The 26,488-nt window shown below is 42.8% G+C and overlaps 1 protein-coding gene across 4 annotated transcripts in view; it reads left to right on the top strand.

The window, feature by feature from the left end:
- The window catches only part of IFT88 (intraflagellar transport 88), a 164,550-nt gene that overhangs the window by 107,811 nt on the left and 30,251 nt on the right, over positions 1-26,488 (top strand). For all 4 annotated transcript variants that reach the window (XM_059684205.1, XM_059684203.1, XM_059684202.1 and 1 more), the window contains one exon: positions 4,244-4,310. In XM_059684205.1, coding sequence (XP_059540188.1) covers positions 4,244-4,310 — 67 coding nt within the window. The remainder of the gene's footprint in view (positions 1-4,243; positions 4,311-26,488) is intronic.

The following is a 26,488-nucleotide window of genomic DNA, read 5'->3' on the forward strand; positions in this document are numbered from 1 at the left end:
AAAGCCAGAAGGTTGTTTATATAGAGTAATTCATCAAAGAAATTCGTCATCTTCCTGGAACTATTATGGAAAAGAAGGCCGTTCTCACATTTGTTGTTGAGGGATCACATTCTGAGTAAGAAGAAATTCCATACATGTGTATTCATTAGTGCCAGCAGGAAGCGATTCCAGACACAGGCCAGTGGGCCCGACAGGAGTCGCTTTACCATTTGGACACTGGGCCCCGCAGCAGTATTATGTTTTAAGAGAGGTTTGGTTTCTACCAAACTTGACTCTTTGGGAAAGAGCAAAATGGGAAGAGCAGGAAGTGATGACACTGTTTTAAATATGAAAAAGAGAAAAATGTCAGCTAAAATTCTAAAGAGGATTAGACAACAAAAGGAAATTATTAGGAGGCAGAAGGAAATGGATAAAGAAATAATTTACAGAATATAGGAAGTTTTAATTGCTAGTCCAAAAATAGGAGTACTTTAGTAATTCATTCCATTTAAAAAATCAAATTTCTGAATTCTCAAAATATTGAAATAGAGAAATTCTGTTCTAATATTTGCTATTTTCTCCCCAAAGAAATCAGCAAACAATTTCAATAAATGCTTTCTTTTTTCCACAATATCATATGACATTCAAAACTAATGTAAAATGTAGTTGGTATTTATCCTCAAGTTTAAATTTTATCAAAAAGCATAAAAATAACTATACAATCTATTTGAGCAGAAACCCTTTGATTATATTTCCTAAAATAAAAGAGATCCTATATAATAAAAGGCTAATATGCAGATTGACCGAACGGCAGAATGACCAGTTGCATGACGTGCACTGACCACCAGGGGGCAGACGCTCAATGCAGGAGCTTCCCCCTGGTGGTCAGTGTGCTCCCACAGGGGGAGCACCACTCAGCCAGAAGCTGGCGAGCACAGTAGCGGTGGCGGAAGCCTCTCCCACCTCTGCGGCAGCTCTAAGGATGTGTGACTGACGGCTCAGGGGAGCGGGTCTAAGCCATCAGTCAGACATCCCCCGAGGTCTCACAGACTGCGAGAGGGTGCAGGCTGGGGTGAGGGACCCCTCCCCCCCCAGTGCAGGAATTTCATGCACCGGGCCTCTAGTTTAGTAATAAGGTCTCATAAAGGCATGGCTTTAAAATTTACTTACAGAAGAAATAAAATTTGTTTTAAAGTTTATTTAATGAAAGCTACAAGAATGTCTTGCACATTTTATGCATTATTGAATTTACAAAATCTAACAAAAATGTGGAAGAAAATATGCATTTTTGATATCAAATTAATGGTAATTTGAGCATTAGTTACATTTTTCAGGTGTAGATTCCTAATCACTTTTTTGTTAAAGGCCATTGATGTCAGTGTCTTCATGCATTGCCTTGTGTTAGTCCTCATTCCTCCTCTCAGGAAACATTTATCACAATGCTGTGCTCTGTGGAAGACACAGTGACATGTAAGAGTCAGCCACATGCTGAAGGTACTCGTAACATGGGAGTGCAAGGTGAACACCAGTTCCTCTTCCAGGGTCATGGGGCATGTGAGGGAAACGAGCTCTGGGAACAGAGGTGGAGGGGTTTTGCTTCAGAGGAGGGCTCAGAGATCATTCCTAGAGGAGCTAGTGTTTAAGCAAGTATGGAGATGTCTACGAAGAAGTGTGCATAGGGGTCTGAGTACAGGAAGTTACAGCCAGCTTTATGCATTCTTTTGCAGTTTTCTCTTGAATTTGAAGTCAGAGCCAATCTTAGGAATCCTTAACTAGGAAACAATAACTGCTACTTGTTCTATTGGACAAATATCTAAGTCTTATGTAATAAGTGCAAATGTGGTGGACAGGACCCTGGACTTCTCTCCTGGCTTGATCATTGGCCAGCTCTGAGACTCAGAAGGGACAGTTGTTCCTTCTGACCTCATTCTCATTAGCTGTAAAATTGGAAGACTATTCTAGATCAATGCTTCTCAAATGATCTGTGGTGCAGTTAATTTTTTGTCTCAATCTGTCATTGACATCACTAGAAAAATGATCATGCACTTGGATGTCAGAAACATGAAATCGGTACGCAGGTTTGAAAACCCTCAACCTTGAGTTCTGTGCTCACTTCATCAAGGACAGGTAACAGTTCATAGGGTGGCAGGTTTTCAACCTCCACTCTGAGTAGAATGTGTAAGGCTCTGGTTTTATTCCAATTCCAGAAGAGTAGTAGAAGACATATTTAGTCATATGCTCATATTGAACAGTAGATGTAAAAGGAAAAAATGTTTCTTACTCTCAACGACTGTTTTTTAATTTGTCCCATTATATTATTTGTATCTACATTAGTCTTGTACCTTCTCTCTTTTTTTTTTTTTTCAAAATGGGAATGGCATCATATTTTTTCAGGATAGGAATGTCAACTTTTAGTATAGTATTAAAAAATAAACATTCTGTTAAAAAGTCAAGTAGATTACTTTTATAAGTACTATTTTAATTCAAATAGAAATGTATGAAGAAAGACGTGAAAATCATCCATCCTAGTACTTTGAGAACACTAGCATTTTGGTATGTGTCTTCCTGGGCATTTTACAAATATACACAAACATAGCAATACATATATTTTTAATGGGACTTTTTTTTTTACAAAAATTGAATTTTTACAAAAATACTGGCTTATAACCCCCATATGTTTTCCCCAAAATAACATGGACAGCTTTCCATGTCAACAAACATAGACCTCTGTCACTTTCTGATCTGTGTCCCATTATGTGGCTCCTTCCCTCACATTTTAGTTTTGCTGTGATGAGAATCATTTTGTCAGTTATTATTCCAAAGCTTCCTCTTTTACCTGCTGTCAGGACCTGCCTCACACCAGTCAAAGTGCGACTTGAGGCAGATTCATGTTGATATAAAAATTCTAACACTTGCCCAGCCGGTGGGGCTCAGTGGTTTAACATCAGCCCATGAACCAAGAGGTCACTAGTTTGATTCTGGTTGGCGCACATTCCAGGTTGTGGGCTCTATCCCCAGTAGGGGGTGTGCAGGAGGTAGCTAATCAATAATGTTTCTCTCTCATCAATGTTTCTGTCTCTCTGTCCTTCCTTTCTCTTGCTCTAAAAATCAATAAAAATATTTTTAAAGGCTTTCCTCTTTTTAAAAAATTCTAACACTTAAGCAAAATACAAAGCAATCTATAATAATAAAAGCATAATATGCTAATTAGACCAGACGTCCTTCTGGACGACCTTCTGGATGAAGCCGGGGCTGTGAGGGCCAAGGCCTGGGTCCCAGGTGCCTGCCGGCGACTGGGGGGAAGCCCGGGACCCAGGTGCCAGAGGGAAGCCAGTGCCGGCAGCAGGGGGTGAGGGGGGGTGGGGGGGATGGGGGGGGTGTCCAGGGGAAGGAAGGGCTACTCTTGCATGAATTTCCTGCATCAGGCCTCTGGTAAAATATAAAAGGAAACCTAAGAATGTCACAGCTTGGAGGTATTTTTCTTTAAGGGTGAATTTGTGTTTAAGAAAGTAGACAATTGAACAGATTAGGCATTTTGTGAGATTTTAATAGCACATTTATTGTAGATGTTGAATTTCAAAAGCCATTTTGCCTTTAGCCCTGTAATAGTTTAGGTTCAACCATTGTAGAGTAGAACAATGCAGGAAATAGCCTTTTAATAGATTCTCTTCTCTTCTACCCACCCTCGATTCCAAACAATCGTGTTTAAACCTGAACTTCCCCACCCACAGAATATTTGAGGCCTGGCCAGTGTTGCTTAGTGGTTGAGCATCAACCCATGAACCAAGAGGTCCTAGAATTGAGCCAGTTGGTGCTCGATCCCCAATAGGGGGCATGCAGGAGGCAGCAGATTGATGTTTCTCTCTCATCGTTGTTTCTGTCTCTCTGTCTACCCCCTCTCTCCCTCTCTCTCTAAAATCAATAAAAACATGTTTTTTAAAAAAGAGAATATTTGGTTTTTAGGATGTTTGTATAAGCAGAGGTTTCACTGCAGTTTGAAGTGTAAGTGCCACTTGAGTGTGACAAGGACTGATCACTCAATATGTTAGAGGGCAGACTTTGAATCTCTACGTTACACAACATAGTCTTTATTCCTATAGAAGTGATTCAGGTAATAATCAATTTGACCCCAGCTTTCAGAAATGTAGGAGCAATAAGTCTTCAGAGTTACATAGTAATGTTAATTTAAAAATCAACATTTAGTTATATTCAACTTTGAAGAAATATGAGTTATTCTTTTAAACTCATCTTCTTCTTGTTCTAGCGTATAAAGTCTGGCAGAGATGGCCCTGGAGGTTCCCGCAGCAAGAGAGAGGGTAGTGCTGGCAGTGGTAAGTTTTTTCTGTCATCTTGAAGTTGTGGATTATAATGTACATGGGCTTCTGGAAACATTTTGAAACAATCCAAAAATGTCTTTCATCTGTGTGTGTGGTGTGTGTGTGTGTTGTATACACAGTTAAACCTCACTTATTCTAATTAATTTTGTAGGCAGTCAGTCTGATATATAATTAAGTATAAATGTTAGTTATTTTAATTCTTTTTTTAATTGTTTTTTATTGATTTTAGAGAAAGAGAAACATTGATTTGTTGTTCCACTTACTTATGCATTCATTGATTGCTATTTTTATGTGTCCTGAGTGGGGATTAAACCTTCAACTTTGGCATATCAGCATGACACTCTAACCAACTGAGCTGCCTGGCCAGTGAGCAATTTTAGTTCTTAACCAGAACTGTTTCTGCTAATAGCGTAACAAGTTTGGGTTGGATAAATTATTATAGATGTCCATCCTAATGAGGCTTTACTGTGTGATGTTTAAAATTTACAATTTAAGGAAGTACCATGAGAAGTAAGACAGTCTTATAAAATGCAAACAGTCTCAGGTCTTCAGTCCCACTATCAGTGTAGAAACAGTGCCAATTCAGGAACTCGGGGACATGGTTCTTGTTCCAGTCTTGATCATGACAACCATGCGTCTCTGGAGCAACCATGTAAATGCTGTATGATTGAGGTGATTTCTGAAGTTGTTTGCATCTCCAAATTCCTTGACTCTGTAACTGCTCGTGACATTATCTATACTAATAAAAGGGTAATATGCTAATTAGACCGGAAGACCTTCCGGGAGACCTTACAGACATCCTTCCAGACAAAGCCATGGTGGCGGGGCCGAGGCAGAGGCGGTTAGGGGTGATCAGGCCAGGAGGGGAGGGCAGTTGGGGGCAATCAGGCCAGTGAGGGGTGGCAGTTGGGGGCAAGTAGGGGGCACTTGGGGGTGAGCAGACCAGCAGGTGGGGCAGTTGGGGGCACTCAGGCTGGCAAGGGTGGGCAGTTGGGGTGAGAAGGCCAGCAGGCAGAGTGGTTAGGGGTGATCAGGCAGGCAGGCAGGTGAGCGGTTAGGAGCCAGCAGTCCTGGATTGTGAGAGGGATGTCCGACTGCCGGTTTAGGCCCAACCCAACAGGGATCGGGCCTAAACCGGCAGTCGGACATCCCCCGAGGGGTCCCAGATTGGAGAGGGTGCAGGCCAGGCTGAGGGACATCCCCCACCTCCATGCACGAATTTTGTGCACCGGGCCACTAGTTACTTAATAAGAAGGTTTGTTTGCCAAGTCTTCCTTCTCTTTTTCCCATCAACAAAATCTACCTTCTCCCTCTGCTTCAGGGGATAGTTTAAGTTAAACTTAGTAGAAATTCGGTGGTTTTAAATAAACTATTGGAAAAATAAATGCTAAATGTGACCAATAAATACAGCTCCATTCTCTCACATCCCTACTTAGCAAGGTCGTACATAGATGACCCATTTCATGCATCTGCCCAGCTGCGTATCTGTCTGTGATCTAGGAGTCAGGACAAAGCAAGACGTGACCCTTAGATAGGCAGGCCTTTCATTCATTCACAAATGTTTACTGGATGCATTCTCAGTGCCCAACACTGTGCTCAGTGCCAAGGACACAGGGATGAATAAGATGGTGGCCCCTGTGCTCAAGAAAATTCTAATTTAGCTGGAAAGACACACAAGGTTCTAGTGATGAGGATGCTGCCACAACAAAAGCACGTGTGTCTTCCAAGATTCAGGACTTGAGACTGGGAACAAAGACTCTTTGTAGAAATCAGAGCTCTGCTTTCACCAAGTACATTAGGCATTTACTAGTAGTCATCAGTGCCTCTAGTTCTAGCAAGACAGCCTGACTCTCTAAGGATCAGTCCAGCTCCTCCAACTAAACCACAGAGTCCTGACCAGTTAGCCCTCAGGTCACAGGAGCTGTTGCCCAGAGCCAGCATCCTGGGAGTGTGAAGGGGCTGCCACCTCAAGGAGCAGCTGACTCCTGTCTCGTCAGACTCCTGGTCATGATAGACGCTGATATTGCCATACTGTCCCCCTAGTCCTCAGATATACCTCAGTTTTGTCCCTAACTCAACCCCACTCCTGTTTTACCATATTTCTTTGGCTCTCTGGGGTTGGATTAAGCTGCGTTCTGGATCTAAGAAACAGGTGCCGGGGTCCAACCCCAGCAGGTCCAGGGGTTCCCAAAGGCGTAGACGGAGTCGGCGAAGAAGGAATGACATGGAGACAGCGTTCAGTTGATCAGCAGCCTAGCCAGGATCTCCAGTCAGGATCTCCAGCCAAGTTCTGGTCTGGATCTCCAGAGAGGTTCTGCTTAGGATCTCCAGCCAGGTTCTGTACAGGTTCTCCAGCCAGGTTCAGTCACCAGGTTCTAGTCAGGTTCTCTTGCCAATTTCTGTAGTCAAGTTCAGTCCAGGATCTTTTGCCATGTTCTCTCCAGCGAAGTCCTTCTGTCTCTGGAGAACGTTCTGTGTAGGTTCTGTGCCTAGGTTCGGTCTCTCTTGGTCCTGTCTTCTAAGTCCTGTCTCCTAAGTTCTGTGTCTTGCTGTCTAGTTACATCTGTATTTATACCAGTTGATTCAATCCTATCAATCTCTATTACAAAGGTTAGGGCGTTTCTTATCTCCATTCCAGGGAGTAAAAATTATGTAGCTTAAGCATGATTGTTCATAGTTAAAGTGATTAATTACCCGCCTGGCACTTAGTTGAGGGGTTTTATTCCCTCCCTAACTTCAGGGGAAAATCCCTACCTGGGGATTCAACCTTTCTCAGAGAGGTGACCTTGGTTAAAACACAGCGCCAAGAAGGTGAGCAAACATATTAAGAACAGTATGCCATATATGCCAGGTCCCTTGAAACAGCAAGCATGGACCGGCTCCCGGCAAACAGGCACCTACAATTGTCTTTAAGCCAAAGACAGCAATCCGGGCCCACAGTCCCTATCCAAGCTTTTGGGGCCAAGTATGCTGTGGAATTCAGCATTTTTTGGACTTTAAAAAGTAATAGGGTGTATTAGCTATATGACATCTAATTCCCATCCGAACACCTTATCACCGAATAAAGTATTAATTCAGTGAAGCATGAATATTCACATTTAGGATAGATAGTGGCTAAAAATCGCTTCAGGGCAAGTTAGGTTTTATGTCCCAGAAGTTTACATACTGCCACCTGAGCACATAGCTTTCAGACCTCTTCATTTGGAATTGTAGATGAGGGATCATGGACCTGTATTACCAAAGATGTTCTGAATGGCCACAAAGTCAGCAGACCCGCACTGTGCTTCCGTGAAGGAACCTCTGGAAGGCTGCCAGACCCGCTTGCTGCTGCTGGTTCATGCGTGCTCTTAGGAAGCAGGCCATCCTGATATGAGCTCTTTTAAAGTTTTAATTATTTTACTAACATTCTGGGACCAGATTCACCATCCTCTTAGTATCCCACACATCCTCTAAAAATTTTGAGTTCAGACAGAGTCAGTCACCAACCAGTCTCTCCCAAAATAGCAGCAGCAGCCTTATGGGGAGTTCTCAGCCTTCCCTGGTAACTCGTGAAATGTCTTCAGTGTTAATCCCTAACATGAGCCTAAGTTAACTCCAATGTCTTCACTTTGAAAATCTGTTTCAGAAACTTCAGGACCTCCTAACAGGATGCCAGGGCAGGCCTAGAACTGTTGAGCAGGTTGGGGCTTAACCAGAGCCCTGAGAAAGTATCCCCAGGCCAACTCCAATGTCTGCCTCTCAGAAACCTCAGAAAGGTCAAGCTGCACTTCAGGGGCCCCCAGGTCCCAAGTCCTCTGACACAAAGATCTGTGCAGCCTCCCTAGGTGACCTTTCCCCAATACTTCTGGAAGCATGCCGTGCCTCAGAACAAAACAGGCCCACACCTCCTCCGCAGTCAGGTCAGGTCGGTGAAGCCATGACTGATGTGTAGGAAAGGTGAGCTGCCTTGTCTGACACCTGTGTGCAGAGAGAGGCATCTGTTAGAGAGAGGCACCTCCTGGTCTTGGCCTCCCCACTGTGGCTTGTTCTTGTTCTTCGTAAATAAGTTTTCCTCTCTCTGATCCAGTCCACTTCAGTCCAGCACAAATAGTCAGTTCAAGTGCACAAATAAGTTTTATTCTCACATGAGGTCAGTTTGGAGTAGAAACTGTGGTTTGGAGGCATTTTTACAAGCTGGCTTTCTTGTTCCCAGTTCCTTGGCACAAGTTGAAGGCACTAAACAGTTCCTTCCCAGGGGACTTGCCCACTTTCCCCACCATTTGCCTTTTTGTTCCTTATTTCTTCCCTCATCCTGAAGCTCAAGTTGGAGTACCTCTTTTGATGACAGGAATCATGTTTTCTGCCTACTTTCTCCAGTTCTCAGCACAGGCCCAGGGCAAGGCTGTCCCTGGCTTTGAAGTCTGTGTAAACCATGCTGTGGACCCCTCCCTCACTGTCTCCTCTCTTTTTCCTTGTGCCCCGCCCCCCAGTACACTGGACACACCCATCCTCAGCAGCCGCCGGCCCCCCACCCCCACACTAGCGGCAGTCACTCTGCATGGCTGTCACTTACCACTTGCCATTCAGGAATTTCTAGGACAAACCTCTATGTAAAGGGAGCCCCAATCTCACCCATCCACCTCTAACCTGTAAAACGTAGACTTGCACATTTATAGCTTAACATGGAAATATTTGGCCCTTCAGCCTGGATTAGATGCACAGTGCAGTTAGGAGAAAGGGACGGTTTTCATGTGAATCCAAATGAAGTTAGCCATAGCTAGTGTAAGTATAATAATTTAAATGCACTGCCTGCAACTTGATTTTAGAGAATTGCCTAGGACAGAGGACCATGGAGAACTAATACATTATCATTATTCATTTATATAAAATAACTATTTCTGAAATGCTCGGAGATCCTACGAAATTGTCCTTTTTGTGGATCAGACTAGTCTCCTGGAAGTCTGATTTTTGCTATTAATTTGTTCAGTAAATCTCAGTTCCCTTCCTCTTCAGTGGTTCTCAGATGTTAGTCAGAATCACCTAGAGCCAACCACAGAGCTTTAGTACTTCTGAGTCAGTCAGCCTGTGATAGGCCAGAAATCTGCATTTCTGACAAGGTCCCAGCTGATGCTGCTGGTACTGGGAACACACTTTGAGAACCACTGCTATATCTCCATTGAGATACTACAGGATTAGATGTGACAGAGTGTCTATAAAAAGGGCACCACAGCCCTAACCGGTTTGGCTCAGTGGATAGAACGTCGGCCTGCAGACTGAAGGGTCCCAGGTTTGATTCCGGTCAAGGGCATGTGCCTTGGTTACGGGCACATCCCCAGTAGGGGGTGTGCAGGAGGCAGCTGATCAATGTTTCTCTCTCTTCAGTGTTTCTAACTCTCTATCCCTCTCCCTTCCTCTCTGTAAAAAATCAATAAAATATATTTTTAAAAAAGGGGGGGGGGGCACCACATTTAAAACCACAGTGTGTGGCAGTGTATAGTCATCCAGCCTCGGCCTCTTGTCCCGGCTCTGTCACAGCCAAGGTGATAGAAGTATTACATGCACAACCCACAGAGGGCCGTGCTGAACCTGGCACATGCTGGTGCTGAGTGAGTATGACTGTTATGGTTATTACTTGATACAAATCCCATTGAAAGGCAGTACTATCTGGTTTAGAATTTTGAATATCCATTCCAGGATTGTTAGTATATTAGTTTGCTTTTAAAACAGAATTGACTTATTTTTTTTTGTTGTTAATCCTCACCTGAGGATATTTTTTCCATGATTTTTAGAGAGAGTGGAAGGGAAGGGGAAAGACAGACAGAGAGAGAGAGAAAGAGAGAGAGAGAGAGAGAGACATCAATTGGTTGCCTCCAGCATGTGCCCCAACCAGGCAGGGGACAGAATCTGCAACCCAGGTATGTGCCCTTGACCAGGAATTAAACCTGTGATCCTTTGGTGCACAGACCTACACTCTAACCACCAAGCAATGCCAACCAGGGCAAAATAGAATTAACTTAAATGAAATGAAGTTGTTTTAACTACTTGAAGTAAAGATGTATTTCTCTTTTAAATGCACAATTTTGAGTTAAAGTTTTAGCAGCTCAGTGCCAAACATCAATCAGTTTAGAAGAAAAATTAAGCCATGTCACACAGAAGGTCAACTCCCACAAGTAGAGCTGTGTCCTCCGAGTTCACAGTCTCAGTAGTCAGCCTGTGCACAGTCCACAGGGAGAAGTGGATCGAGCTCCTGCCGTGTGCTGGCTGCATTTAAAGGCCCGGAAACCACAGAATACCTCTGCTTCTCATAGGCACCTGTCCTCAGGACAGAGAGTGCCTTCCTGGAGGGCCTCTTCCCTTTTGCATGCTGTTGGCAGTCCTGACTTACTTTGAGTGCTGTGTTGTTAACGTTCTATTTTAAAATTGTTTTTTGTTTACTATGTGTACTTAATGGTTTGCTGCATTTTACGCTTACTTTTTATTATGTCTTGGGTGCCAACTTTTCCTAAGAAAAATGTATCTCATTTTCATACTGAAAATAATTTCATAATGAAAATTATAGGATATTATGACTCAGTGAATAGAAATTCACTTTAAGATCAACTTTTTTAAAGAACGTCTTTTATAAAGTACATTGTAACCATTTTTTTTAATCAAAGTTTTATTTTAAGATTATAGTCAAGGGTAAACAACTTCTTTGACTAGAATACCTTTGCACAGTTTTGCTGGGATCCAGTGGCTCATGCTCAGTGCCCACCACATATGAGGGACAAAAGATCACTGACTAAGGAGGAGAGATAGAAAATCGATGTGAATACAGCCAAATTCAGATAATTAAATCAACAGAACGTAGGTAATCTCCTGGGAAAAAGAGAGTGAGTCTGTAAAGGGTGAAAAAAGCCTTCAGAAGCTGGCAGGACTGGGGCTCTTACTTCTAAAGAGCGTCACTCCCATCAGCTTCATCCCATGTAAGCACCCACTTCTCCACAGAAATCTCAGGAGTAACTGTGCTGGACACCCTGGCTGCTATGCACTTTTTTTTTTTTAATATATTTTATTGATTTTTTACAGAGAGGAAGGGAGAGAGATAGAGAGTTAGAAACATCGATCAGCTGCCTCCTGCACATCTCCTACTGGGGATGTGCCCGCAACCCAGGTACATGCCCTTGACCGGAATCGAACCTGGGACCTTTCAGTCTGCAAGCCGAGGCTCTATCCACTGAGCCAAACCGGTTTCGGCTGCTATGCACTTTGAGGCTTGACGCCACAGTGTAACTGTTAGTAATAAATATCAGAGGATAGTTAGCAGTATCGCGATAGCACCAGCATATTCAGTGTCACAGACCCTGCTGGTCTAATCTGCTAACAAGTCACCTGTCTTCTGGCAAACTGGTTCTCTAACCCGAGTGGTTCTCTCAACACACTTTTCCCATAGAGGCCCATACAGTAGGTAATTTTGACTCAAGGGCCATGTCCTCTCATGCCACTGTGGTGAGAGGCGGCATAGACAACATATAAGTGGGGGGATGTGGATGAGTCTCTAAACTTCATATTCAGACACTGAAATTTGAATGTTGTGTAAATGTCATTGTGTCACAAAATATTATTCCTCTTTAGCTTTTTCCCCCCAACCGTTAAAAAAGTCTATAAACCATTGTTAACCCACTAGACATACATAAACAGGATGGGCCAGGTTTGGTCCACAAACTGTACTTAGCTGATCCCTGCTCTACACCCACCTCTCCATGAATGTTCTTGGTCATAACAGGTGGGGACTCAGGAATTTCCTTTTGACCAAAGCACCAGTTACAGCTATCTAATCTAAGGATACAGCTCTACAATGAGACTGTTGTTTACCTTTCCCTCTTAAAATGATCTCGACTGTTTACAGCTCTGCCACCTCCAAATATGTCACACAGAATAACGGAGTGATGAGACTTTTTGTCAACAGAAGGTGCTCCTTCCCTCTATCCCTTGGCTTACTGCCCTTAGTTTGAGGTCATTTGAATTAGTTACTCAGTCCTGCTGTTCGTTCAGCATCCATGGACTTCCTTTTTCAAGTTACTGCATCTTATGTGGTCTCCGGCAAGTTACTTAATCTTTTGTCACAGTTTCCTCATCGGTCAAATGGGAGTGAAAATAGGATGTACCTGGCAGGGTGGTTGAGAGAAGGAACTGAGTTTGCACAAAGGAAGCACTGGCAAGGGTGATTCCTTTGACAAGGGAGAACATGGGCAGTACCCAAATTTTAGTGTCCACCTGTGGATATAGTGAGGGTCCATGTGTGTACCTTTGCTGGATGTATGACCTTGAGTTTGTTGTTCTCAGTTTTTTCCTGACACTGAAGGCTCATGTGTATTTGTGCATGAAGGTAAATGTCAGCACATGGACCACTGCCTTACTGTTTATAAAATTTAACAAAAAGTACTAGAAATTATATCTACAAATGAATGTTGGTTTTTTTGTGTGTGTGTGTGTTTTATTTTTTTAATTAAATCTTTATTGTTCAGATTATTACATTTGTTCCTTTTTTTCCCCCATAACTCCCCTCCTCCCAGTTCCCGCCCCACCCTCCGCCCTCACTCCCCACCCAATGTCCTCATCCATAGGTGCACGATTTTTGTCCAGTCTCTTCCCGCATCTCCCACACCCCTTTCCCCACCAAGAATAGTCAGTCCATTCCCTTCCTATGTCCCTGATTCTATTATGATCACCAGATTATTTGTTCACTTGATTCTTAGATTCACTTGTTGATAGATGCATGTTTGTTGTTCATAATTTGTATCTTTACCTTTTTCTTCTTCTTCCTCTTCTTAAAGGATACCTTTCAGCATTTCATATAATACCGGTTTGGTGGTGATGAACTCCTTTAGCTTTTCCTTATCTGTGAAGCTCTTTATCTGACCTTCAATTCTGAATGATAGCTTTGCTGGATAAAGTAATCTTGGTTGTAGGTTCTTGGTATTCATCACTTTGAATATTTCTTGCCATTCCCTTCTGACCTGCAAAGTTTCTGTTGAGAAATCAGCTGACAGTCGTATGGGTATTCCCTTGTAGGTAACTGAGTTTCTTTCTCTTGCTGCTTTTAAGATTCTCTCTTTGTCTTTTGCTCTTGGCATTTTAATTATGATGTGTCTTGGTATGGTCCTCTTTGGATTCCTTTTGTTTGGGGTTCTCTGCGCTTCCTGGACCTGTAAGTCTATTTCTTTCACCAGGTGGGGGAAGTTTTCTGTCATTATTTCTTCAAATAGGTTTTCAATATCTTGCTCTCTCTCATCTTCTGGCACCCCTATAATTCTGATGTTGGTACGCTTGAAGCTGTCCCAGAGGCTCCTTACAATATCTTCGTATTTTCGGATTCTTTTTTCATTTTGCTTTTCTGGTTGGGTGTTTTTTGCTTCTTCGCATTTCAAATCTTTGACTTGATTCTTGCGCTCCTCTGGTCTGCTGTTGGGAGTCTGTATAGTATTCGTTATTTCAGTCCGTGTATGCTTAATTTCTAGTTGGTTCTTTATCATAACATCAAGGGTCTCATTAGTTTTCTTAAGGATCTCACTACATTTATCGGCGGCTTCTAGACAGTTCTTAAGAGACCTTAAAAGTGTGGTTCTGAACTCCATATCCTCCATTGACAGTTTTGTCCTGTTTCTTTGTCTCCACATTTTTTATGCTTTCTTGGTACACCCCCTAGTGGTCTTTGTGCGCAGTCTTGTTGTAGTTAAGCCTTGATTGTTGGCAATACCAGGGGTGATTTGACCTCCAGGCTAACTGGCTATGAGAGTCCACTGTGTCTGCAGTGGGAAAGCTTCTGTGCTGGATCTCTAGGGTGGTGCTAATCTAGCGTCTGCCTGAGGCTATCCGGCAAATGGCTCTGTGCAGGGCTTGGGCGGGGCGGGTCCCCGGGGGATTTACAGGGCGGGCCGGAGCGAGCAGTTATGGCTGCTCTCAGTTCCGTCCCTAGGGACTCTGCCTCACAGAGTCCCAGCAACCGCTGCAAACCTCGGAGAGAAAGCTGCCTTCGAGTTCCGACCAAAGCCAGAGAGTCCCGCTTCTCCTGTTTGAGTCTGGGTCCCTAGAGACTCGCCGGGATCTGGAGCTCAGAGTCTGAAACTCCCTCCCGATTGAAAACAACAACCGTGCCCTCTGCTGCCAGCCCGCTCCGTGCGCGCACTCCGCACCCGAGTATTTCACTTCAGCACTGCGCCTCCTCTGAGTCTGGGTATGATATTCTCTTTCCTCCTAGTTGTAGAATTTCCACTCAGCCAGCCTTCCTGTGGTTCTGGATGATGTCCGTTCCGTCTTTAGTTGTTTTTCTTGAAGTGGTTGTTTGAGGCAGCAATCTCCGGCGTTAACCTATGCCGCCATCTTGGTTTCTCCTCGAATGTTGGTTTTTGAAGTTACCAGTGTGGAAAGTGGAACATTTATTCCAGTAATGCTGCAGTTAATCAAAACATTTGTCAAACACCTCTTTTGGAATTTCCATCACAGGCAAATTACAAAAAGCACAGGAAATGCAGTCTAAAAATTTTATAGATATGTGTACTATATATATTTAAATATGATAAAATCTGTACAGTATATGTATTACATGTATCTATAAATATATACACATATATGCACATTTTATACATATAGTTCTTTTCCCCTGTCCCTTCCTGTCTTTCTGCATTTCTATCAACAAACTTTTAGCGAGTTCCTGACCATCATAGGTACTCAGCAAATACCAATTCCCTTCCAGATTCTTCTCCTATGTCCTTTTTATATTGCCAGGTATTGAGTTAAGCATTTAGGATGTGAATTATAGTAAAAACAGAATAAATAAATTGTCTACTTTGCCTCCATCTTCACTGATCTCTCCACAGGATCACTCTGCCCCTGAGTGTTGCCTATTTCAGTGGCTGTCAGAGCTAATTTCAGTTTTGATGGGTAATACACAATTAGGTGAACAAAGGATGGAGTGAGTGGTGCAGGTAAACTGAGCCTCACAGCTGGGAACAATGTAAAAACGAGCTGACATTCTCACAGTGCAGCTGGGTCCTAGCCATGGGCCTTATGCAGTTTTGTGCCAGTTGTGTCATCTGTGCTGTCAGGCCATGATGCTGGGGCCTGGGAGGGAGCTTTGGATTTGTAGCCCCTTAACTCTCAAAAGAGATGGAGCAAAGGAAGAGCAGCTTCCTCATGACAAAGGGTAGGTCACTTGCAAGTCAGACTACAAAGTAAGTTGGACAGTACATAGATTCACGCAAAAGGTCTCAATGTGCTGTCTGAAGTTCGTTAGTGTTTATAACCATAAACAAAAACTCCCTCATACTTATGGAGTGAGTACTTTCCTTAGTGACTGCATTTTAGTTGGTGCTAAATTGAATATCATCCTGGGGATGAAAGAGACCAAAGAAAGTTTAATGTCTAATGGAGTTTATAGTTCACCAAAAGAGGATCCCTTCAGAAGATATTTCAAGGATTAAGGGCACTATGTTTGTAAACACTCCGAGGAATGAGAAGAATTTTTTAGGTTTCATTTGGATAGCACTGTCAAAAAATAAGAAAGTAATGGAACAATTGATAAGGCTTCCTAACTTAAGGGAAATGATGGGGGAAGATAATTATTATCTGACTAGAGGTCCGTTGCATGGATTTGTGCACCAGTGAGGCCTCTCGCACCAGTGCACGATTGGGGCCCGGGAGGGACTGCAGGAGGGCTCCAGGGTGTGTCCAGCCTATCTCGCCCAGTCGGGATCAGCTGGACCCCAGCAGCAAGCTAACCTACTGGTCGGAACATCTGCCCCCTGGTGGTCAGTTCACATCATAGCTACCAGTTGAACATTTACTTAGGCATTTATATATATAGACTAGAGGCCCGGTGCACAAAAATTTGTGCACTCGGGGGAGAGGAGGGGGTCCCTCAGCCCGGCCTGTGCCCTCTCACAGTCTGGGACCCCTCGGGAGATAACGACCTGATGGCTTAGGCCTGCTCCCGGGTGGCAGAGGACAGGCCCAATCCCTAGGTGCAGCCCCTGGTCGGGCTCAGAGCAGGGCCGATTGGGGAGTTGGGGCGCCGCCCCGTCATGCACAGAGCAGGGCAGATTGGGAGGTTGTGATTCCACCCTCAGTCACGCTCAGGGTAGGGCCAATTGGGGGGTTGGGGCACCGTCCCCTGTCACACTCAAGGCAGGGTCGATGGGGAGGTTGCGGCGCCACCCCCTGTCACGCACAGAGCAGGGCCAATCAGGGGGTTGGGGCGCTGCCCCCTGTCACACACAGAGCAGGGCCCATCAGGGGGTTGGGGCACCGCCACTCTCACACTCAGGGCAGGACCGATGGGGAGGTTATGGCTCTACCCCATCACACACAGAGCAGGGCCCGTGGGGGGGGGGGAGCTCCCCCTATCAGGCACAGAGCAGGGCTGCTCAGGGGGTTGGGGCCCCGCCCCCTCTCACACACAGAGCCGCAGGGCAATCAGGGGGTTTGGGCGCCTACCCCTGTCACGCTGATCCCGGTGCTGGGAGGCATATTACCCTTTTACTATATAGGGTAGAGGCCTGGTGCATGGGTGGGGCCGGCTGGTTTGCCCTGAAGGGTGTCCAGGATCAGGGTGGGGGTCCCCACTGGGGTGTCTGGCCAGTCTGGGTGAGGGGCTGAGGGCTGTTTTCAGGCTGGGAGTGACTGAAGTTCCCAACCGCTTTTTTTCTTTTTTTCTTTTTTATTCTGGGCCAGCTTTACCTTGAGGCTTGGCTCCAGCTCTTAGGCCTCTGCTGCTGAAAGTAGGTTTCTGGCCTTTGCTTACAATGTTGCGAATCTGCTGGCTGAAGTCCGGCGGTCCGGCGGTATTTGTTACAATGTTTCTTAAACTGCCGGCTCAGAGGCCTGCAGCCGCAGGCGGGGAACGTTGGTTTCCTCCGTCACTGAGGCAAGCAAGCCTCATGTTAGTTTCAAGCTGCCTGGCTGCCGGCCGCCATCTTGGCTGACAGTTAATTTGCATATCTCACTGATTAGCCAATGAAAAGGGTAGCGGTCGTACGCCAATTACCATGTTTCTCTTTTATTAGTGTAGATAATTTAAGGAATTATCGGATATGTATTGTTTAATTAAACTTGAAGCCAAAAAAAGAGGTCATTCAGTTTTTCAATTACGACAGTGTTGGAAACCCTAAAGACAGCATTCTCAGTACACTGTTGGAGGCAAAAGTCAGATTTCCATGATTTTAAGGAGAGGAAAATGTGGGATGCAGAAAGGTGATAAAGAGGATTAATCATTCTCTTGTGTATGGTGGTACGTATGCAGCCTCACCAATTATTAAAGAAATGCCATTAACCTGTACAGTTAGCAAGGCCAGCTCTCCAGGATCCAAGGGGAAAAGCTTTCTTTTTTTTTTTTTTTTAATTAAATCTTTATTGTTCAGATTATTACATTTGTTCCTCTTTTTTTCCCCCCCCATAACTCCCCTCCTCCCAGTTCCCGCCCCACCCTCCGCCCTCACTCCCCACCCACTGTCCTCATCCATAGGTGCACGATTTTTGTCCAGTCTCTTCCCACATCTCCCACACCCCTTTCCCCCCCAAGAATAGTCAGTCCATTCCCTTTCTATGTCCCTGATTCTATTATAATCAACAGTTCATTCTGTTCATCAGATTATTTATTCACTTGATTCTTAGATTCACTTGTTGATAGATGCATATTTGTTGTTCATAATTTGTATCTTTACCTTTTTCTTCCTCTTCCTCTTCTTAAAGGATACCTTTCAGCATTTCATATAATCCTGGTTTGGTGGTGATGAACTCCTTTAGCTTTTCCTTATCTGTGAAGCTCTTTATCTGACCTTCAATTCTGAATGATAGCTTTGCTGGATAAAGTAATCTTGGTTGTAGGTTCTTGGTATTCATCACTTTGAATATTTCTTGCCACTCCCTTCTGGCCTGCAAAGTTTGTTGAGAAATCAGCTGACAGTCGTATGGGTATTCCCTTGTAGGTAACTGAGTTTCTTTCTCTTGCTGTTTTTAAGATTCTCTCTTTATCTTTTGCTCTTGGCATTTTAATTATGATGTGTCTTGGTGTGGTCCTCTTTGGATTCCTTTTGTTTGGGGTTCTCTGCGCTTCTTGGACCTGTAAGTCCATTTCTTTCACCAGGTGGGGGAAGTTTTCTGTCATTATTTCTTCAAATAGGTTTTCAATATCTTGCTCTCTCTCATCTTCTGGCACCCCTATAATTCTGATGTTGGTACGCTTGAAGCTGTCCCAGAGGCTCCTTACACTATCCTCGCATTTTTGGATTCTTTTTTCATTTTGCTTTTCCGGTTGGATGTTTTTTGCTTCCTCGCATTTCAAATCATTGACTTGACTCTTGCGCTCCTCTGGTCTGCTGTCGGGCATCTGTATAATATTCGTTATTTCAGTCCGTGTGTGCTTAATTTCTAGTTGGTTCCCCAATATAAGATCGAGGGTCTTATTAGTTTTCGTGTAGATCTCATCAAGTCTATCGGCAGCTTCTAAACAGTTCTTGAGAGACCTTAAAAGTGTGGTTCTGAACGCTATATCTTCCTTTGACAATTTTGTCCTGTTTCTTTGTCTCCGCATTTTGTTATGCTTCCTTGGTGCACCCCCTAGTGGTCTTTGTTCGCAGTCTTATAGTTAAATCTTAATTGTTGTAGCTAATTCCAGGGAGGATTTGACCTCCAGGCCAAGTGGCTATGAGAATCAGCTGTGTCAGCAGTGAGAGAACTTCTGTCCTCTAGGGAGGTGCTAATCTAGCCTTTGCCTGAGGCTATCCGGCAAATGCCTCTGTGCAGGGCTTGGGCGGGGCGGGTCGCACAGGATCAACAGGGTGGGCCAGAGAGAGCAGTTATGGCGGCTCTCAGTCCTGTCCCCAGGGGCTCTGCCTCTCTGAGTCCCAGCACCCGCTGCAAAGCTGGGAGAGAAAGCTGCACTCGCTCTGACCGAAGCCAGACAGTCCCGCTTCTCCCGTTTGAGTCTGGGTCCCTAAAGACTCGCCCGGATCTGGTGCTCAGAGTCTGCAACTCCCTCCCGATTGAAAACGCCAACCTCGCCCTCCGCCGCCAGCCCGCTCAGCGCACTCCGCACCTCAGAACTTGACCTCAGCACTGTGCCTCCTCTGGGTGTCCGTGTGCGTTTCTCTTTCCTCCTAGTTGTAGGACTTCCACTCAGCCAGCGTTCCTGTGGTTCTGGGTGATGTCCCTTCCGTTTTTTTGGTTTCACTTTTGAAGTAGTTGTTCAAAGCAGCAAACTCCGGCGTTAACCTATGCCGCCATCTTGGTTCTCCCCAGTATTTTTCCTAGGGACTCGGGAAAAGCTTTCTTTATGAGCTAAATGCTGCTGGTGGAAGCTGGAAGTGGGACTCTGCAGGGTGTGTTTGGTAATATTCTTCAAGATCTTTAAAAGTTCCACACCATAAACTCAGAGAATTACCTTATATATACACATGTTGATCACATTATTTATGACAGGAAAATGCTGGGAATAAACAAAATGTTCAACAGGAGTAATCCTGGGTTTAATTGTGTTTTGCACAGTTGCCTCACTGTGGCAGTTACAACAGGCCCCTTTCTCCTTCCCTGTGCTCGATCCCACATCCTGCTTCCCAGCCTGATCTATGAGGGGTTATGTTGCCACTGGAAGCCCCAAAGCTAGAGAACATACAATTCCCAAGAAACAATCTTATTTGCAACCAGAGAGCAGTGATTAATAGTAATTTTACAATGTGGTTTCCTTCTCACTTTTCTATAAACAAAATAATGTTCACTTAAAAGCATACTGAAGTCAATAAAATAAGAAATAAGCAGAAAAGTCAGATATTTTATTGGATTTTAAAATTGTGTTATAGGTGTAACATCATGGAAAATTATTTATAGGAAATGTTTCTGGTAAAAGTTACCCACAGTCGGTGGACCTGACTGACGGTGGTGGCTGTGTCTCCTTTTCCTCTGCCATGGGGCACAGTTAATAGTCACCACAATTTTTAAATATCATTGATGGTATTAAAGATAAAAAGCTATATATTTTTCTTACTTTCATTACTAGGGTAAATGTATTATGTACTCAATTTGTTGAAATTGTTGAATTTAAATCATAAAATATTTGCCAAAATCTAATTGTTTAAAGAATTAACAAAAATGAAGTACATGGCTTTTCATCTTCTCTTTAGTTTTTCTTTTCTACTTTTAGTTTATCTACAACTGTAAATAATTTTCATGCTCTTAACCATATTCTTTCTAAATAAAGACTGTCTTCCCTTGGAAACGGAAGTTTATGTAGTCAGCCTCTTAATTTGTTCCATGAATAGAGCTTATGTTATAAAACTCAGTTTCTCACAAAAAAAGAACTCGAATTTAAAAACTGTAACATTCTAGCCCAGCCAATGTGGCTCAGTAGTTGAGCATTGACCTATGAACCAGGAGGTCATGGTTTGATTCCCAGTCAGGGCACATGCCCAGGTGCAGGCTCAATCCCCAGTGTGGGGCATACAGGAAGCAGCCAATCAATGATTCTTATCATTGATGTTGCTATCTCTCTCCCCCTCGCCCTACCTCTCTGAAATCAATCCTATATAATAAAAGCCTAATATGCTAAGTGTCCGGTCGTCCAGTTGTCTATTTAACCAATCAAAGCGTAATATGCTAATGATATGCTAAGGTCACTCAACCACTCACTATGATGTGCACTGACCACCAAGAAGCAGATGCTCCAACCGGTATGTTAGCTTGCTGCTGGGGTCCAGCCAATCAGGACTGAGTGAGATGGGCCAGACACACCTTGGAGCCCTCCCACAGTCCCTCCCCGGCTGACCAACTTCCCACATCCCTCCCCAGCCCCGATCATGCACTGGTGGGGTCCCTCAGCCTGGCCTGCACCCTCTCGCAATCCGGGACCCCTTGGGGGATGAGAGCTGGTTTCAGCCTGATCCTGCAGGCCAGGCCAAGGGACCTCATTAGTGCACGAATTTGTACACCAGGCCTCTAGTAAAAATATATTTTAAAAAGTAAAAATAAAAACTGTAACATTCTAGCCCTGGCCATGTAATTCAGTTGATTAGAATGTCATTTGGCTACACCAAGGTTGCGGGTTCGATCCCAGTCAGGGCACATACAAGAATCAACCAATGAATGCATAAGTAAGTGGAACAACATATCAATCTTTCTCTCTCTCTCATTCTCACTCTCTCTCCCTCCCTCTGCCTTCTCCCCTCTCTCTAAAATCAATAAAATAAAACAATTTAAAAAATAAAAACTATAACATTCTAAAATGTTACAATAGGTCACCTTCTTAGTATGAATTGCCTTGAAAAAAAATATTGGTCAAATCAGGATGTCATCTCCCCTGTAGCAAAGGAATGTGAGATTTTCCCCCAAATTTCAAGATTGTAAACTTGCTTTATAAGTCACAAGACAAGAAGAGGGTCACTGGGGATGGGGGAGGGTCTAAAACAGGACTGTGAAAAGAGATTGTGAGTTTCCTTTGTCTGGATGTTTGTCATTATTCAGACAGCTGCATTTCATGGTCAGCTAAGCTGCTAAGCTTAGAATAGCATATGTCAGGAATATGTGAATAAGGCCATAGTTATTCATATAAACTTTCCATGTCTATATGAAAAGTGCCACACTTTACATAGATTCTTTGCCAAAATAGACATTACTGTGTGATGGTTAAGGACCATGCTGGCAGACAGAAAACCTGGATTTTGGTGTTGGCCTTGCCACTAACTATGAACTCTTATTAAATAAGTGATTTCACCTCTTTAGGCCTGTTTTTTCATCTGTAAAACAAAGAGGTTAGACTTAACCTTTTTAATTACATTTTCGTGTGTTTCTCCTGACTGAAATTATTACAGACTTCTGACAGTAAGATGGACTGAATATTCAGGGAAACTCCTCCATGTACAGCACTCCTGATAATGGTGGACTGAGTATTAAAAAAAAAAAAATAAAGAGGTCCATGGCCAGTATGGCTCAGTTGGTTAGAGCATTGCCCTGTACACCAAAAGGTGGAGGGTTCCATTCCCAGTCATGCCCTATGCCAGGTCGTGGGTTCAATCCCTGCTCGGAGTGTGTGTGTGAGGCAACTGATCAATGTTTTTCTCTCTCTCCCTCTCCCTCTCTCCCTCTCTCGCTCTCTCCCTCTCTCCCTCTCTCCCTCTCTCTCCTCTTCTTCTCCCTCTCCCTTCTCTCTAAAATCATTTTTTTAAAAAGAGGAAGGAAAAAGAAATGAGAAGATGAAAAACACTTTTAAAATTTATGGCTGAGTTGGCAAGAAAGAAGGAAATTATTTGGAGACTAAAAATGAGTAGAAAATTTAAATGCAAAGGCGTAAGTACAGAAGCTAATGTTTGCCTTAGCAAATTCCTGTGGCCTAAAGCCTGGGTTTATAGGCACTCATAGGGAACTAAAGATAAAACCTGGGCCCCCAAAAAGACCGAGGTCAGACCAAAGAATCCCCTTCATAAAGCCAGGACCCCTAATAAACAGTACCATCAGTGGGTCAAACAGAAAAGAATTCACCCCACAAGGGCTGGGTTTCCACCTTGGCTCTGTTGGAATGTGATAAACAGGAAGCACGCCCTTGAAATTCCTGACCATGAGTCCTCATATGGTTTTGGAGCTAGAATACATTATTACCTGTGTGGCCTGAAGACTCCAACCTGAAAATACGGAATTGAGTTGGTGGTGCTCCCAGGCACCTGGAAGAAATAAGTGTACTCCTTCCTGGAGTAATACACTTTAAATAAGTCTCAAATAATTCTTTCAGATAAAATTCTAAAGAGCAGGAACCTACAACTTTAAGAAAATACATGCGGAAATAAGCCTCTATGAGTGAGCAACAGAAACTATAGAATGTAGCCTTCAAAGACTAGATATATATTATAATTATCAGATAAAGAATATATTTTAAAAGTAAAAATACACGTATCTCTTGTTATCTGAATTCTAGAACTGAATAGATTCAGGTACTTTTTTTTTAGGTAGAGCTGTTATCCTCTGCTATCTGAACTCTAACACTATCTAAAATTTAGGAATTAAGGTTTTTATGGCTTTTGTGCACATGCGGACACTGAATCATGAAGCAGGTTGAGCAGATTGTGGATTTGGTGGTTCCAGAAGGGTGTGATCACCCAGAAGGAAATAATGGTGTGATTTGGGGATTTTTTTTTTTTTTTGGCAGGGAGCAGTGGTGGCTTTGTTTCTTGTTTTTTGTTTTTTCTTTTTGGCTATGCATTCGAAAATTTTGATGTTTCAAGGATGCTTGTACATAATGCGTGCATACCACTTTTGTTCTTGGTTTGTACATTAACTTTTATAAACTTTCTCTTTTTTTACACATAAACAAAACCAAGTTTCTTAAGGCTACCTTTGTATTCTCTCCTGTACCTCTTGAGCCTTGAACTTTGACCTCTGCAGCAATAAAGCAGCATTTTTATGACATACACAAGGTCATTTTTTTTAAAGAAAAAGAAATGCACAGAGTTGTTACATTTTTAAGTGCTGCATTTAAAAGATACAGTTACTCAGAAGTCTCTAGTTTGATTAAACTCTTGCAAAATACCCCTCCTGTAATTTGTGATACACTGCTGTGCCCTAAAGTGTATTTTTGTACTAATAGAAGACGATTTATTACGGCACATCAGCACGACTTCCTTTTGGATAATACACCACTACATTCTGTTAACCATTAGGTGTGACTGGATTTCTTTTGCGGTTATTTAAAAAAGTCTCAAATTTCTAAATCTGCAGAATAAAACTTTTAAAATAAATTAATTAATTAATTAATTAATTAATTAAATTAAATTTAGGAATCAGTCCGACCTGTGTGGCTCAGTGGTTGAGCGTTTACCTCTGAATTAGGAGGTCACGGTTCCATTCCTGGTCAGGGCACATGCCCGGGTTGTGGGCTCCATCCCCAGTGTGGGGGCATTCAGGCACATGATTCTTATCATTGATGTTTCTATCTCTCTCTCCCTCTCCCTTCTCTATGAAATCAATATATATATATATATATATATATATATATATATATATACACACACACACACACACACACATATATATATTTAAGATTGGGAATCAGGTAACACACAATGCCTCACTATCCAAATTCTCTCTATATAAACTCAGCAATTGGATTCAAACAGTGTCATACTTACGTATCTTAAGTATGGCAACAGAATAAAATAATATAAAAATTACTAGGCAGACTTGAAAAAACCAAATTGAATTTCCAAAAATGAAAAATGTAATTGAAATCAGAAACACAATAGATGTTTTAAATCAGGGGTCAGGAAACTACAGCCTGCACGACCAAATTTCGCGTTATCTACCACCTGCTTTTGTCAGTAAAGTGTTACTGGAGAAGAGCCATACTCAATCATTTGTAGTCAGAAACCATTTGGTATGCAAAGCCTAAAATATTTACTGTCTGGTCGTTTACAGAAAAATCTTCTTGACCCCTGAAAAGCAAATTACATTAGAAGAAGAGAGAATTTGTGACCTGGAAGAGAGCTGAAGAAATTACCCAGAATGCAGGACAGAGTCAAAGTGATGGGAAATACGAGGGATTAAGAGACATGAAGGATGTAGTAGATACATATTGAAAGACAGAATGAGGGAAAGGAAGTAAAGAATTAATGGCTGAGAATTTTCAAGGATTAATGAGATCCTCAGATTTACAAAGCTAATCAATAAATGTGATACACCACATAAACAAACAGAGAGATAAAAACCATATAATTATATCCATTGATGCAGAAAAACCATTTGACAAAATCCAACACCCTTTCTTGATTAAAACTCTCAGCAAGGTGGGAATAGAAGGTTCATACCTCAACATAATAAAAGCCATATATGACAAACCCACAGCCAACATCATACTCAATGGGCAAAAACTAAAACCATTTCCCCTAAAAACAGGAACAAGACAGCGATGCCCCCTCTCACCACTCCTGTTCAACATAGTACTGGAAGTACTAGCCATTGCGATCAGACAAGAAGAAGAAATAAAAGGCATCCAAATTGGAAAAGAAGTAAAACTGTCCTTATTTGCCGAAACCGGTATGGCTCAGCAGATAGAGCGTCGGCCTGCGGGCCGAAGGGTCCCAGGTTCGATTCCGGTCAAGGGCATGTACCTTGGTTGAGGGCATATCCCCAGTAGGGAGTGTGCAGGAGGCAGCTGATCGATGTTTCTCTCTCACTGATGTTTCTAACTATCCCTCTTCCTTCCTCTCTGTAAAAACTCAATAAAATATATATTTAAAAAACAAAAACAAAAAACTGTCCTTACTTGCAGATGACATGATACTGTACATAGAAAACCCTAAAGACTCAATCAAACAAATTATTAGACTTAATAAATGAATTTGGCATTGTTGCAGGATATAAAATCAAAGCCAAGAAATCTATGGCTTTTTAAAACACCTATACTGAATTTACAGAAAGAGAGATTAAAATAACAATCTCCTTCACCATCGCACCAAAAAAATAAGATACCTAGGAATAAACTTGACTAAGGAGGTAAAAGACCTACACGTGGAAAACTACAGGACACTGAAAAAGGAGATAGAGGAAGACATAAACAGATGGAAGAATATACCATGTTCATGGATTGGTAGAACCAGCATCATCAAGATGTTCATACTATCCAAAGCAATCTATAGAGTCAATGCACTCCCCATTAAAATAGCAATGGCGCCGAAACCAGTTTGGCTCAGTGGATAGAGCGTCGGCCTGCGGACTGAAAGGTCCCAGGTTCGATTCCGGCCAAGGGCATGTACCTGGGTTGCGGGCACATCCCCAGTAGGAGGTGTGCAGGAGGCGGCTGATCGATGTTTCTCTCTCATCGATGTTTCTAACTCTCTATCTCTCTCCCTTCCTCTCTGTAAAAAATCAATAAAATATATTAAAAATAAATAAATAAAAATAAAATAGCAATGGCATATTTCACAGACCTAGAACAAACTTTCCAAAAATTCATCTGGAATAAAAAAAAAACAAAAAACAAACAAACAAAAAAAAAAAACGAATAGCTGCAGCAGTCCTAAGAAAGAAGAACAAAGTAGGTGGGATCTCAATACCAGATATCAAGCTCTATTACAAAGCCACTTTTCTCAAAACAGCCTGGTACTGGCACAAGAACAGACATATAGACCAATGGAATAGAATAGACAACCCAGAAATCGACCCAAACCACTATGCTCAAT

The sequence above is a fragment of the Myotis daubentonii genome, chromosome 2 (assembly GCF_963259705.1).
Source record: "Myotis daubentonii chromosome 2, mMyoDau2.1, whole genome shotgun sequence".
Lineage (NCBI taxonomy): Eukaryota > Metazoa > Chordata > Mammalia > Chiroptera > Vespertilionidae > Myotis > Myotis daubentonii.